This window comes from Pterocles gutturalis, unplaced genomic scaffold (genome assembly GCF_000699245.1).
Source record: "Pterocles gutturalis isolate BGI_N339 unplaced genomic scaffold, ASM69924v1 scaffold44517, whole genome shotgun sequence".
NCBI lineage: Eukaryota > Metazoa > Chordata > Aves > Pterocliformes > Pteroclidae > Pterocles > Pterocles gutturalis.
Genome location: NW_010109327.1, coordinates 173 through 15,534, shown reverse-complemented (window position 1 = coordinate 15,534; position 15,362 = coordinate 173). Strand labels below are relative to the sequence as shown.

General features: G+C 36.5%; 1 protein-coding gene across 1 annotated transcript; it reads right to left on the bottom strand.

The window, feature by feature from the left end:
* Positions 1-1,255: 1,255 nt before the first annotated feature.
* Positions 1,256-14,710, bottom strand: DNA2 (DNA replication helicase/nuclease 2; the record flags this gene model as incomplete). The annotated part of the gene is made up of 16 exons (XM_010072931.1): positions 1,256-1,448; positions 1,541-1,630; positions 1,749-1,942; positions 3,042-3,266; positions 4,244-4,353; positions 5,423-5,532; positions 5,619-5,735; positions 6,226-6,453; positions 7,445-7,639; positions 8,916-9,081; positions 9,375-9,492; positions 10,025-10,244; positions 11,132-11,257; positions 12,779-12,924; positions 13,759-13,942; positions 14,531-14,710. Coding segments are annotated over 16 exons (2,602 nt in total), but the record flags the coding sequence as incomplete, so codon positions are not given.
* Positions 14,711-15,362: the final 652 nt, after the last annotated feature.

Genomic DNA, 15,362 nt, shown 5'->3' with positions numbered 1-15,362 from the left:
CCCCCCCCAACTACTACAATATGTGAAATTTTGACAGGAAGTCCAAAAAGAGATATGATATTGTAGCCTAATCTCTCAACAAAACCAAGAGTATTTTGGAAAGTGAAAATTTCCTGCTGGTTCTACAAACAGAACAGCTGTCTTATACTCAAGGTTGGCTTTCTAGGGAAGAAAATAATTAAAATGGAACAGAAACTCTAGCTTTCACGTTACCAGTTTTGGTCTGATTAATAGATGAACAGTGCATCCACCAATTTCCTATTGGGACAAACTTCTTCCCTGTGACCAACTGTCTGCTTTTCTGTGAAAGGGGTAGCAGCTATTGACGCATTCCTGGAAAAGGTCCCTCTGTTTAGTTTAGGCATTTTTAGAGATTTCTTTAAGTCACTGAAGTAAACACTGTGTTTCTTTCAGATCATTGCAGAGATTCTATCAGAATTGTTATTAAAACAAAAAAAGAATCCTGTGGAACATCCTAGAAAGCACAAAAAGCTTGGGGAGTTCCCTCCGTGGTCAGGATCATCAGGATCATCAGTTGAAAGAATTATTGGCAAAAACACAGTTTAATAGGAAGCAACATAAAACCTGTTAGAGGAAGACAGACTCAAATCTTCATAATCCAGTCACTAACTACAGTGACAGGAAGTAGTACCAGAGACCACAAATATGTACTGATTTATTAATCTTTTTCCACATGCTTTTAAACTCTTCCTCATTTTACTTAGAAGTTGGTTTCTTTGCATAATTCTTCTCCATTCTAGAGTTCTATTTTTCTGGAAAAAATTTGAGTCTCTATAGAAGGACACACCTAAACCAACTTTCTCCTCCCTCACACTTCAGTGTCTAGAATGTCTGCAAATTCAATGGAGAATTGCATCTGCTGGCACACAGCTTCGACACTGCTGCCCCTCAGCCCCTGGAAATTAGGTCACTCTGTGGTTGCAAGGGCATCCAATAGGGTTACACACTTTGAGCTACATTCTGCGCCTGAGAACAAAGTTTGTAGTACATTCAATATTATTTGGGTTCAACTTTTCAGCTTCTCTTAGAGGCAATATTTCCAGCAGCAGCTGCACCATACCAATTGATCAGCTATACTAACAACATTTTTCCATGTTGCACATTTCACATAACTAGAAAACCATATTTTAAAGCTTTTATTTTACCCTGCCTAAGCTGTATGAAGCTTTACACATTGACTGTATTGAGAACTTGCATCAAAAAGACAATTTTGAAAGCAGAACATAAACTTTACCTTCTCTGTGTTCAGAAAACACACAGGTGTGTCTGGATCAAGTACTTCTTTCAACCATGTTTTTGAAACATCTGCAAGCTCCAGTTTCAATTTTTTTAGGTTGGGCAAGTTCACAGTGGCATTTGACACCTTCTCTGAGCCACATTCCAGTTTGCCTTCATACACTAGCATGTTACTCAGTGACATAATTTTACTAAAGATTTAAAAAAACAAGAAAAGGCGTCAAATCTTGCAGTTTCAATCCCACAGTAAAACCTCAATGCAATAAGTAAAAGTTTAAAATACCTATTCATTCTGTATTGCACAGTTAATTGGACCACAGCATTTTGGTTTTGTTCCAGCCTTTTAAATAAGCTTTCACTCATGCCAAGATCTCTGTTACAAAACAAACAAACAAAAAAACCCAAACACCAAAACTCTGTCAGTCAAAACATTGCAAGAGCCTTCCCAGAATTCATGTTACCAATAACTGACCAGCAGCATTTTATCTTACCTTGCTTCTGCATTCAGTACAAGTGGGGGCAGCTGCTGATGATCCCCTACCAGCACAAACCTTTTGGAGCAGAATAGTGGGCCCAGACAGATGAGCTGGCTTATTTGGGAAGCTTCATCAACTATACAGAAATCAAATTGCTTCTGAACAAAGATGGGGTGATTTACTCCCAGGCAAGATGTTGCTACCACTCGCTGAAAATTGAGACATACTTTAAGGATAAGACACATTTTACACAATTTAGCACTATGTTTTCCAGGTTAAAAGAAAAAAAATAAATATTTCCCATTAATCTAAACTAAAACATAACATAAAATAAATCAAATTATTAATCCTTGAATTCACACTAGCACACCTTACATACATATTGGCCTCACATATTCTTGCACTGACAGCAGGTGACAAACAAAAAACAGCTTTAGGGCTGACTGTAGTAAATAATTTGTTCCTGCCATGTGTTCAGAGTGATATCAGATTCCATGCGTACACAATTCATGGAGTGTGCTGAAATGACTACTGTAGAAAATTACGTGCTTTATGTTCTTTAATTCCAAAGAGAATATAAAACAGCAGCACAGTTCTTCTCACTACTGTGCTTCCACTGCAATCCAAGATGACTAAAATATGAGATGTTAAGTTACTGCCGTTATGACTTTAATCATTCCCCTACAATGCCTGTCAACAAAAAATGACAGCTTTTGCAAAATTGGCATTTACTCTGACTACCATGAAGCTTCATTCTTTCAATTGATTTAATTTAAAGCTGCCACTGACTCAGTTTACACAGCTCCCATTATGGTTTACATTAATATTCACACAGGCACCACTCATCTTTCAACAAAAATCAGTGTTTAGCAAGGTGAACTCTACAGCACACCACTTCTTCTTTCCCATCTGCCAATTGTACAAATGTCACAACAAGAACAAGTGGGAGAGAGAAAGGGACAAACATCCCTTCATTTATGTGAATAAAGATAGAGGAGGTTGTGGCAGTTAATCACCACCCCCCACATAAGAACCCAGATAAAAGCTCTGGAATCTATGGGACTTACAACGATAAGTTACTTTGTGTGGACATAATCAATGCTTTTCAACTTTCAGACTGTTAATGTTGGTCACTATTGGCTATAAAGAAGTTGAAGTGATGCAGCAATGAAGTATCTTTTTCATCTCTGATTTCTCACAGCAGTTAACACATCCTTGGGATGGGTTCCTCCTCTGCAGCATCCAAACAACCAGAATACTAATGTAATTATCCTTATTTGTAGAACTAGCCCAAAACAGTTTTCTCACCTGACTGTTATAGATCTCTTCCAAATCTGTTACAGATTTAATTGACTTGGACCTGCAAATTTCTTCTTCTGTAAATTTCTGTATATCTGGATGAACCTTCTGAGCTCGCCCCAAGCGCAAGAAACCAACTTTGAACTTGGCTAGCTTTAGAAGGACATTGTCTACAGCAGTGTGTGTAAAACTAGTCAGAAGAACACTGAAGCCACAAGCAGAAAGAATTCTCACCTAATGAACAGCAATGCGAAAGAAAGTTATTAATTACATACAAGAATCAGCAATCCCATGTTTGATTAAGTAAAAAAACCACAAGTTTTCTAGGGAGCCAGTAACAAGTATGACTTCATTTGTAAAAGTCTTTCTGGCCAGATCTGCCAGGAAGCTACTGTTGAAGCAATATGAGCAATAGACCTGATGGTTCTCATGAACAGCAGCCTTACTATGCATGTTGCAAACAGTGAGAGCCAAGAACATCCATGCACACTAGCAAACTGCACTGAAAAGAATGAACTACACTCTGAAGATCCCCACTGTAAGCACAAGTCATGCAGCCCATTCCCACAAGCACTGAGCTCCATGACAATTTAGCCACAACAAATTCAGTAGAACAAACTGATCTAATAACAGCAGCACCTTCTTGCTCTCCAGCCTCCTCCTTCCCCATGAGGTGACAACTCAAAGGAGATGGCACTACTATTTCAAGAAAGACCCACTCAGCCCACAGCCTGAATTCAATATGTTCCCACAGTCCATTTCTGGGGAAAGAGAACCACCAACCAGAGGAGATGGCTAGCAGCCTGCACATAGCTTCAGCGCCATGAGTTTATAAAATTTACAATGGACAAGTAACCAGCTTCCCCAAGGAGTCCCTTTATTGATCTCTAACTCAGGATTTAAGGACTTACTGACATTTGGGACCAAATAATTTTAACACTGAAATGTCAAAAAAAGTGATTAAATATCACACTTCAATATCCTCCCTCCCACATGTATTCCTACACAGGCAAAAGAATCCTACTCCACAAAATACATTTTTAGTTCTAACAAATATAAGTTTAAGTAAAGAAATGTGTTTTCTTCTTTGAAATTATGCAGATACCAGTAGACTAACTCATGACAATTAATTTTGGACAGTGTGCTTTAGACACTGTTTAATGCTATCTTCTAAGCCTCACAAAAAAAAACATCAAGGTACACAATCTTACTAGAGCGCATATTGTAGTAGTTTTTCCTGTTCCAGGCATACCCACAATAAGTGTGTAGTCTTTCGAAAGTAGCACTTGCTTCATTGCCTGCTTTTGAGGCTTATTTAGACCTTTAAGAAGAAAAATTAAAATTAAATGTTTACACTTCATAATCATTGTAATAACTGCAAAAGTTAATAAAACAAAAATTATAGTTTCCTACTCCCTTAAAGCCCTTCAAGAAAAGAATTGAGCAAAGTAAGTCTGTAGGTTCTAACGAAGTAATGATATTAACCATAATACACAAGCGACATAGTACAGTGTAAACACTACAGTCCTAAAAATAAATCTCTAAAGAGATTTTTATTTAGGCCTTTTGTGACTTTTTTCTAATATCCTAAATAACCACCTCCATATGATCTCGTATATGGGCATTTCTATTTTATCATACCCACTTTCACATTCATACAGCTCACAGTAAAGGGAAATGAGTTGCACACACATCATCACTTGTTTAGAAGGAACATTACATCAGAGCTGTATTGCCCCAGTCTGATGCAAATAAGTGCATTCTAGCTATTTGGACTAGGCAAAGCCCAAGCAAAAATAAAAGTCTTCAGACTGAGTTTTTATTAAAAGTTCTATCTGCTCTAGGAGAATTCAGTTATAACTTCTGTTTTCACAGACAACTATGTCAGAGAACAATGAAATATTTTCAGATATGAGACACTGACACATACCTAAACAAATTTTGTTATTAAACAAGAGTGCCACAAAGCACACACTACAGAGCAGCCAACAAGTCAGCAGGAGGGATTATGTAAGTGAATGCTTATACCAAATCCCATCTCCTCCCACTCCCTGCAAGTCTGCTTCCTCTGTCCCAAGTGCCTTCCCCATTCCTTCCTTTTATAAAGGTCAGAGAAGTAATCATCTGGCACTCTGTTTGAAACTGCAAGCTGCAGCAACTAACAAAAGTGAAAAAAGTTGTAAACAACTATCTGGTCAGGCCCTCCAACTAGTTTAAGACTAATTTAATCACAGGAAGACATGCCAGGTAAGGACTTGTTTTCAATTTTGAAGCAGAAAACTATCACTGAACCCCAAAGTAGGAAAAAAACCCTTATATTTAGTATGATAAATGCATTGCTATAGAGATGTACTACTAAACACAGGATCTGGGGGAAAGCCACTTTGTACCCTTTAAAATATTTGCAACCGTTTCCTTTGCTTCTGGAGGAAGGACCGAGCTCAAATGCTGAATAAAACACGGTTTGTGAAAGTCAATTATCAAGTTGCGGAGCCTTTCACTGCGGATAAAAAAACCCAAGAGTTACCAGTTGAGCAACTTAATCTGGAAATATTGAAAGTGTGAAATTAATTTGATTTTTCATACCTGACTGGGGAATCTTTCATCAATTTAGAAAGGTTTTCAAAAGGGACTCCTACACCAAAATCTCCTTCTTCATGATCCAACCTAAATATTGTGTTCTTGGGGAGCTTTGACAAATTCCTGAAGGATGACAGTAACATGGACAAAATAATTCTATTACAAGCAGTATGTTGATGATTAAAGACTTAGTAATAAGTGTTAAGTGATATCTTCTAGAGGTCCCAGAGTGAAGCAATAGCTAAAACAAACACACTATTAACTTATTTAAACAAAACATGATCAGAGCCCAATTTAAAGACAATATAGTCTGACTAATGAAAGTTACTATTAACACAGTAATCACTGCATTCATATAGTCTCATGTTGGAGACGTAAGTAAATGTGTTTGTAAGCATACTTTTATTCAAACAACCCAGCTAAGCAGACAGGCATATACACTGACCAAGTACTGACATTTTCAGTCAAGATAAGAGAATGTCTTCAGCATACTTCCCCAAGCCCAGCAAGTAGAGTCAGAACATGTCAGAGCTTTTGGACACCTAGAAGTACCATTCCTCAAGCCAGTATCACAGTGTCTTCAAACAGATATTTTTTCCTTTTTTTCTATTACCTGCCCAACAAACAGGAGACTTTTGTCACACTGACTTCTCTAACATAGCCAGTAGCCAAACCAAGTAAACCATTCTCCTCTCCACTCACAACCACTCGATCACCAACCAATAGGTTTGTTCCAGGTATGGCACCATTTCTGCGTTGGAAAACATGTAGATACTGTCCCTCAGAAATTTCCCGCACTTCAACTCTGATCATGTTTCCAACACAGTCTCCAGCCTTCTCTCTGAAGATATTAGAAAAAGAAATATATTTTAATGTTCAGATCCTCTCAGTAAGAGAAATAATAAAACCGACAAGTAAAAAGCCACACCACCCACAAGTAATGACCAAAATCTAAATACAAAAAAACAAAACAACACCACACCCCTAAAAATCCCCAAAGCAACAACAAAAAAACCCACCCAAAACACACACAAGAAGAACGAAGGAGATTCAGTCACTTTACAATGGTCGCTATGACCAGAAAATGACTGTAAAAATATGTAGAAAACTTGTACTTGCTCCAAGAACAAACTCTAATATTTAGGCTAAAATTATAGATAATTTCCAATTAAAAACCAAATATTGAAACGTAGGGATCCACTTCATTAAGATGTTTCATATTTGCTTATGGATTTGCATGCTTCACTTAAAAAAACTCAGCTACATTTCACTTCTACAGATGCCTAGCAACTGCCCTACAAACAGCCAATGATTTTTTCCACAGCTGCTGGACAAGGTGATGTATAACAACATGCTACTTCAGACAACAAGAGCCCTTAGTCCGCTTGTAGCCACATTAGTAGCCACGCCTAGGAGTATGGTCCAAAGCACATCACTGTTTGTCACGTAAACCCTCAGGAAATCAGCACAATGAGCTGGGCTCATAGTCAGCACTCAGCCTCAGCCCCCAGAAACACAGACGAAACAGAATTATACCACTTTTGCCTCTGAAGACTGAAGCTGCAGTTTGCTGCTTCCTATCTGCTTACCTGACAACAACAACAAAACAAATATCATATTGCAAATACAAAACCAGTAAATCTATTAGGCTAATGTCTCCATCAGGTCACATCTCACAAAAAAAACTACCTAGGCAAGGAGCATATTTGACTATTTCTACAAGCACTGTAAAACACCTAGTTTTCCTTGTATTGAAAACACAAGTGGGCAATGCCTCATTTACAGTTACTGAAGCGAGCATCATTTGTACCAGGTTAGAAATCACATCTTACCTTTCCAAAGAAGGTATCATCCATATATTTTTATATCCCTTTTTACCCTCTCCACTTTGCAGCTCCAAGGTTAACATTAGATACCACAGGCTGAAATACTCTAAGTGAGAGGGTTTCAGGTGCTGGGTCTCTCTTTCAATAACAGGTACCATAGCAGGAGGAAAAGACACACTGGCCATCTTTTGCTCTACAGCTCTAGAAGTAGAGCCAAACACAGGAAAGAGTCAACTTGTATCTTTTTTTTTTTCCTTGCAAGTCTATATTTACATAATGCTAATCTAAGTATATACTGTAAGATATCAAAGAGATTAATCATCACTGAAATAAAGTTCATTCTGTATCCTTTGGTTCAGATGATCAATCTCCCATTAGTAACTTTACATCATCATCTCTATGATTTTGTATTAAGAACAACGTTAGTCAAAGACCAATTAAAAACATTTCAAAGATAGTACTGTATATATTTAGACAGTTGATTTATTCCTTTTTTGTAACATATTAATACTGCACTGAGATTTAGCTAAGTGAAGGGAATTTAATAGTTAATACCTAAGCAGACTTCAAGTCAATTTATCTCAAAAGCTAAATATCAACAGACATTATACCTAATCACATATAGAAAATGCACCCAAAGAGAAAAGGTAATTCAGAAGTTAGTAGCTACGCAGTTAGTAACAATCTCGTTGCTTTAACAACTGAGTATTAGAAGTAATATATCACAAAAATTAGTTTACAAAAACACATCACGTGTGCCCACAAAGCTAGGTCCCTCAACATACACTTCAACTTCTACAATTTTAAAAACAATCAGGGCATTATATTTACACAAGATCACCCCAAAATCTCTCCTGTTCTAACATATCTCATTTGATCTCTTCAATATACAATTTTGGTTCTGTTTTTTGTGCAGCATAAAGACAAGACTAAAACTTATAACAGTTTTTAAAACAATTCAATAACTTAACGTGAAAATTTAACAAATATTTGCTTGTGACTTCTCTTTAATGGGAGATGAAATAACACTTCAGCAGAGTAATATCAATGTATCATTACCTGTGCGATACCCTACAAGGAAGTGATCTTGTACAGAGTCCAAGTGAAAGAGTTGTTGTCCAGACATAGTTCAGCTTCAAAAGACTGCCCATTTCAAAGAGTTGCAAGAATATAGCTTTTTAAAATAATAATTAGCTTAGATATAACAGAAATCTGTTACTATCACCAACTATTTTGTTGAGACTTATCTTGGACTTTGTCTAGCAGAAGGAGTACCTGAGCAAACACATCAAGTCTCTGTGAGATCAGGGACCTGCAGTATAAAAGTTGCAGGGGGGTCTATAGAACATTCTTTTGCAGTGCAAGAGTCCTCAATAAAGACATAAGAAACTGACAACCACAAAGACAATAATAACAGTACCAAAAACTACAATTATTTATGCTTATTTAAAAACACAGGTCAAACTTCTTTTTTTACCTGCTGTATAGAAAGCAATTATGCATTTGGGAGCAAAATTTACAGGCTTGACTGTCATCAATTACAGGAGGCAAAGCAGAAAGCTGCAAAATCTGTCTTCCCACAGCAGATTTATGTGTACTGTGTGTTAAGTAGAAGGCCACATGGTTTCTTAACTTCATTAATTCTGTCAAGAAAAGAACAAACTAAGATGAGGTTTTTGGGTTTGTCTGTAATAATTTCAAAAGTAACTAGCCATCAACTTTTTAGTCAGCTAAGAAGTCATACAGCAAAGTCCTAGTGGAGTATTAATAAAACAACTAAGCTTTTAACATAATCTTGCTGGAATTAGTAACATTATAAAAGTGATACTTCTCTAGGTACAGATACATTAATGAGAGTAAACCTTATAAACTATTACTAAAATGTTTCATTTTAATTAAGATAACTATGGTTTCTGAGGAAGGAGAACAACTTTACCTCTTCGATCCATGCGAGCTCCAGAAACAGGGTACATAGTACCAGTTTTGAGATAAAGAAGAAATCCAACTTCAGGATCTGCTCTCCGTTCTAAGTTCAACAATGTATACAGAATAACCTGCAAACATTATATATAAACTCCTTACAATGTATTAAAAACAAAATACATTATAAGGTGTAGTTGTTTTTTCCATAATTTATATGGTTAAGCAGCCATTACTATCACAAGTAATCTAGAAGCCATAAATAGTAAGCACCTAACCAAGGATTTTGATTAAAGGCATCTTCCTTAACTAAAGCTTATAAGGTTACTACCTCTAGATCAGGCCAGCTATCTAGAAAGATTATGACATTAATTCCTGAAGCAATTTGCTTCAACCTAATACTTGAATGTAGTAAGAAGATACTAAAGAACAGATATTTCAGGATCAAAGCTATGTGTTTGAAAGTCGAAGTGCACGTACTTCTTACTCCTCAGTTCACTTCTATTCTGTATCAGCAGCTTTGGGCATGCCGGGATTCCCCAGCCATAAATCTAGATCACACCACATACAAATCAAGTGTTCCACATTCATAAGACAAAATAGGTCACCTAATTTAAGTATACACAGCCTCTGAAATTAGTGAAATTAGAGATTTGGGTTTTGTACCTGACTTCTGTGCTCTATGGAGTTGGATTCCTTGCCAGACTTGAGCTCCAAAGGCATTATCCTAGTCTGTACTCCAGACTGGCGATGGATCTTCACCCTGGCTGTAACATCAATCTTTCCCTTCAACCCAAACCTGGGAGACCAGATATTCTCTTCAATGTCTAAGATATCTACAATCTCTATCTTAGAAGAAATATCTTCTGTTTTTTCAGCACTTGACCTAGGAAGAAAATTAAATCAGAAGTTAACATTTTCCCTTAATTATTAATATTTAAATATTGAAATGTGTTGTAATTAAATTTTTAATATTTTTGCATTAAAGTGCTTTTTAGACCCTAACTTTGGAAATAAAGTGCACCAAGTCTCACTCAAACTATCTTCCCATCAATAAAAGAAGAATCTTATAAAAAAGTTACTTTAAATTGCACATTGGCATGTAGTTTTGCTATTCACCTAAATGTCAAACTTAAAAAAAAAAATCTTAAAGAGTTTTTAATAGGTTTTAGGTCTTTTCTGAATAACCACACTGTAAAATACTTTGTTTCTTTGAGAAGTTTAATAATACACACTGGAAAGTAGCATACAGATTTTACTGAGACGTGCCATTTCACTGAAACTTTAACATCCTATGGCTGTTACCATCAACAGCACAAAGCCACACAAGGAGCTAGCTCAGCAGCAGCTGAGTAAAATCACCATTTCACTGGTAAACTGTTATCTTAGTGAAGAATTACATTTGATTAATAAATATTTTCACATTCCAATTTGTAGTCTTGCACATATTTACAGTAACTTCTAGCTTAGTCAGTAGTACAAATATGCTTGTTTTTCTAGCTACTGAATTTTCTACTTTGTACCACACTGTTTAAAAAGATTTTAAGACCAATAAGATTTTTGTCAGTTCACCCTCAGTCTTAATGTCTTCCCCAGTACTCACAATGGCAGCTAAACACAGAGCTCTCAAGATCAGCTATTTTGTCAGTGAGGCCACAAATTAGCTGCGTATCACTGAACAGATTTGCATAGAGTGTTATCCTGAAAATTAAAAGTGAACCAAACAAGATATACAACATAGTACAGTTTTAATTTTTTATTCTGGCTTCTTACAGTTTTAGTTGCATTTTATTTTGGTTAGCTGGATTGCGCATGAATTCTTCCACCCATTTAAAAAACGAGGGCAAATATTCTTCCACTTCCTGCATTATTTCTGTTTGTTTCAGATTTAAGTGATACCTAAAACATGAAGCCATGCACGTTAAGGAGACAAAAATATTAAATTTACTGCTGGTACTAACAAGATTTTGACTCAAGTAGCAACAAGATTAACGGAAATAACTATCCAGTTTTAATAAACATCTGTAAATTGTAGATTAAAGTTCATCTCAATTGATTAATTCATAAAACTAACTGAATATCCATTACAAGAGACAGAATACACTGTTTCTGATGTAACTTTTGAAATTACAGGTGTAGCACAACAAAAGCGTCAGCACAGTAGATGTAACAGAACAAAACCAATAGACTGCAAGAAAGGACCAGACTCATGCATTTAAAAATGGCTATTCCTATGCCTTATGAAAAACTGAAAACACTTTTAAAAAATTAAAAGACCATTTGCTTTTTGTCTGAATACACTGATCTGCTACTTTTTCTTCACGTATGTTTTGACAGACTTCAGGTCATTTTAATTGGAAAAGAATCCTGATCCTCTGCAGTTGCTACAGTTACAAATAAACAAGAAAGCAGAAGTCACATTAAGCAGAACCTAATCATGTGGTGTTAGATAATTCAGTGATGGCATTCACTGGAAATAATGTATTTCTCTGTTGCTGTAGAATAAAGGCAAGTGGGTTTTGCACAAAAAGGTTCACACAAGTGCAGATGACCACAGCCAGCAGACTTATGTAACCTACTTTTCAATCCCAACAAATAGTAGCCTACATATGCAAAGAGGAATTACAAATAAACAGTTTCAAAGAGGCCCAGAGCAACACAAAAGCCTATAAGTAATATTAGCAGTCACAATTCAAAATGCCTACCTTCATAACAGAACTAAAGTAATAAATCTTGTTAAAATTTTAACTTCCAGCTTATCTGGGGCTAAGATATACTGACATTGCCCAACATATAATTTATAATATTCTAGGTATAATAATTGTTCACATGAATCGGACTTTAACCAAGTCTGCAGTAAAGTCTTAAAACCGACAGCCATTCATCTTGCCATTTTCTGATGGAAATATGAAGACTGTTTATTTGGCTAGCATTCCTATCAGCTTTGCAGAGAAAATCAGTTAAAGGTCCTCTAACAACTGAGTCATTAAGCAACCTGATAAAGAATATGAAAATATCAGACACCTCAATGCTTGGTCAGTCACAAGTTTCTAGTTCATTTCCTGAGGATCTAAATCATGCTTGTCATATTTAACTCAGCTTTGGGAGATGACTGGAAATCTAACGTTACAGGCAAACACTCCAACCTGCTTTGCCTGAAAGAAAAAAATCTTACACATATAGTTACTCCAGAAGCATAGTGCAGATCTACAGAACTAGCTCAGCAGGGAAGGCAAATTAAATTATATTATGAAACATGGAATTATGCTACTAAAAGACACCCAAGTTTCATCAAGCAAGGCCATTTTGCAGAATATTCTCCCAATACTAGCGCTACATTTTTTACAGTAGAACTTGATCTGATAGTTCAAGTGTTCCTACCCTGTCTTCCAAACATAAGACACCTGCGATGTTACTTACATTTCTTTGAGATACTTTTGTCCATACACAATTTTATTTGCTAATTCTTCTACTTTTTCTTGTGACAAGTTATTTGTTACCGATTGCTGGAAAATTTCATGAAGAATTGTACCAATGAGTGTTTGGCGTGACCCAGACTCTGAGCCCTGCAACAGATGTTATATAACACATATGTACATGAGGATTTACACCCACTTCATGCCCACCTTTCTATAAAATTTCTGGTTTTTATTTGCTGCACATGATAGACTGCACTTATTTAATTGCAATATCATTAAAGCTTTCATCTCACTAATCAATATCTATTCAACCCTGACTGAAAACAGCCAAATTGAAATGGGTCTCTCCTATTGCTTTATCTCTCATTTTTATTACAATTCTAATAATGTTAGGATACAATTCCTATGTGATTGACAGGTGGGAAACAAATGCACAGATTAAAATTAACTTTGAGCAAGTTTTGTATGCGGGCAGTAGTAACAGCAGTATTTCCCAATGCAAATACTTACAGTTACAATCTTACACGTATTAGTTTTTGCATGAAACAGTTTCCTGTGTGTTACCAACTCACACAAAATTATTCCCAGTTTCACCAAAATGGCTCAGAAACCCATCTAACCATCACCAGGACTGGGCTCTGTAGACTCGTAAGAATTGAAAGTGGCAGTAAGTTATGACCTCTGCATGAGCCACCACTAAACAAGAGGAAATCTAATCATTGTCGTTTAAGTACTTACTGGCATCTTTTACAAACCTGGCACTTGTGGGTTGCACTCACAACTACGTGAAAGAACATAAGAAGTTCAACCAGAGACAGAGGGTGTCCTTTCTGAATTATTCTATGTTGTAAACACTATGAATACCTAGTAAAGACATTTTGCAATACAGCATCTCAGCCAGTTTTAATATTGAGCTAAACCACCAGCCTCAATGGAACAGTAAACCATTGATATACTTGATGCTCTAGAATTAACACTTACTCTAAACCTTTCACTCAGCACTGCTCTTCTCATACATCGAATACTATTTGATATTGTAGTGCCAGAAAGCAGCAGATCTGGGTAAAGAACGAGGTATCCAGACTGTTCATTTATGACCCAAGTACCAGAGTTACACTCCCCTTCTAAATGAATGATGTCTCCTGGAACAACCGGAACAGACTCCCTAAAAAAGAATATATTTGAACAACCATTTGCAAGCTACAGTCACAATACCTTAGAGATTACACATCAATATATCAACATACTTTGAAACAGGAGATTATTGTGATTCTTTTTTAAGAAGTCGACCTAAATAAAATCTGAAAGCCAATGAAAGAATTTTTACTGACAAAACTTCAATAATTATGAGTACTAGATCATCCATCAGGAGACTGTGAATGCAGGGTAAACCTGTTGACTTGAAGTCATTCCAGATCCATGTATTGAGCTATTTCAGTATCACTATGTTTTTTAAACTACTTTTTCATTACATGAGACCTACCTTTTTAGTAAACAATTCTACTTGTTTCAAAAACTCAGCAAAATCTAAAAATATTTTTGCTTGATTTAGCAGCTTCAGGGTTCAAGATCTTCTCTCAAGATTAATATACATTACACTAGTATACTGACAATATTACATTAGATAAAGGTTATTTCAGGATTTCGTATCACTTTTAAGACAATAAAACTCATCTCAAAGGTAAGACAAAGAAAACTGACTTAATGCAGTATTTCATCCCTTTTCAGACATCAACATTTCTGTATGTATTACCAGCCATTCCTAAGAATGCACAGTTCTGTACTTTCCAGTGACTGAGATGCTGTGATTGTCAAGTGTTTCTCAGGGTCACTTCCATTTGTCTGTATTACATTGACTTCCAACACACGGTATCTGTTGTTCAACCCATTCCGAAGTATTGTGTCAGGAGAGTCAGTCACTTTCTTCTGAAAACTGAAGTAACAAATCATTAATACAAAGACACAACACTATTTGAAAAGCAAACAGGCCACCCATACACAAGAGGAGGGAAAGCTTTGAGTATAAACCCAACTTTAACCCTCTTCAATCTATATATATCTATATTTGGTGTGGATTTTTGGTTCTATACAGGTAGAGTGTTAGGAAGTCCTGTCTCTGGAAATGTTTCCCCATTGTTTCTTTGGATTACAAGGATGAAAAACAAGCATTTGGACATATGAGACATAAATATTAAATAAGCTGCTACTTATTGCAGCTAGTGCTTCTTCTTGGTGTCCACATAATTAACTTACAAATGAATGTGAATATAACTTTACAGCAAACCCTGTGCTTGTGAGAAAGCTTCTATCTCCCTGAACACTGTAAAGCACACAAGAACTCCCACAATCACCCAAGTACCTCAAACACCGACAGCTGACATTTTCCACCTTAACCTCAACCTAAATCCAATCAGAAAACTGCTATTCAAGGTTCACTTCCTCCCCGGCCAACAGAGAAAATTTCAGACGGAACGCTCAGGCCAGTCCCTCTCCTGACACCGACGTCTGCTAGAGCTCCGGGGAGCGGGCAAGGACGGGGCTCACGCCAGGCGCCCGCAGCCCGCCCCACAGCCCACCGCAATGGC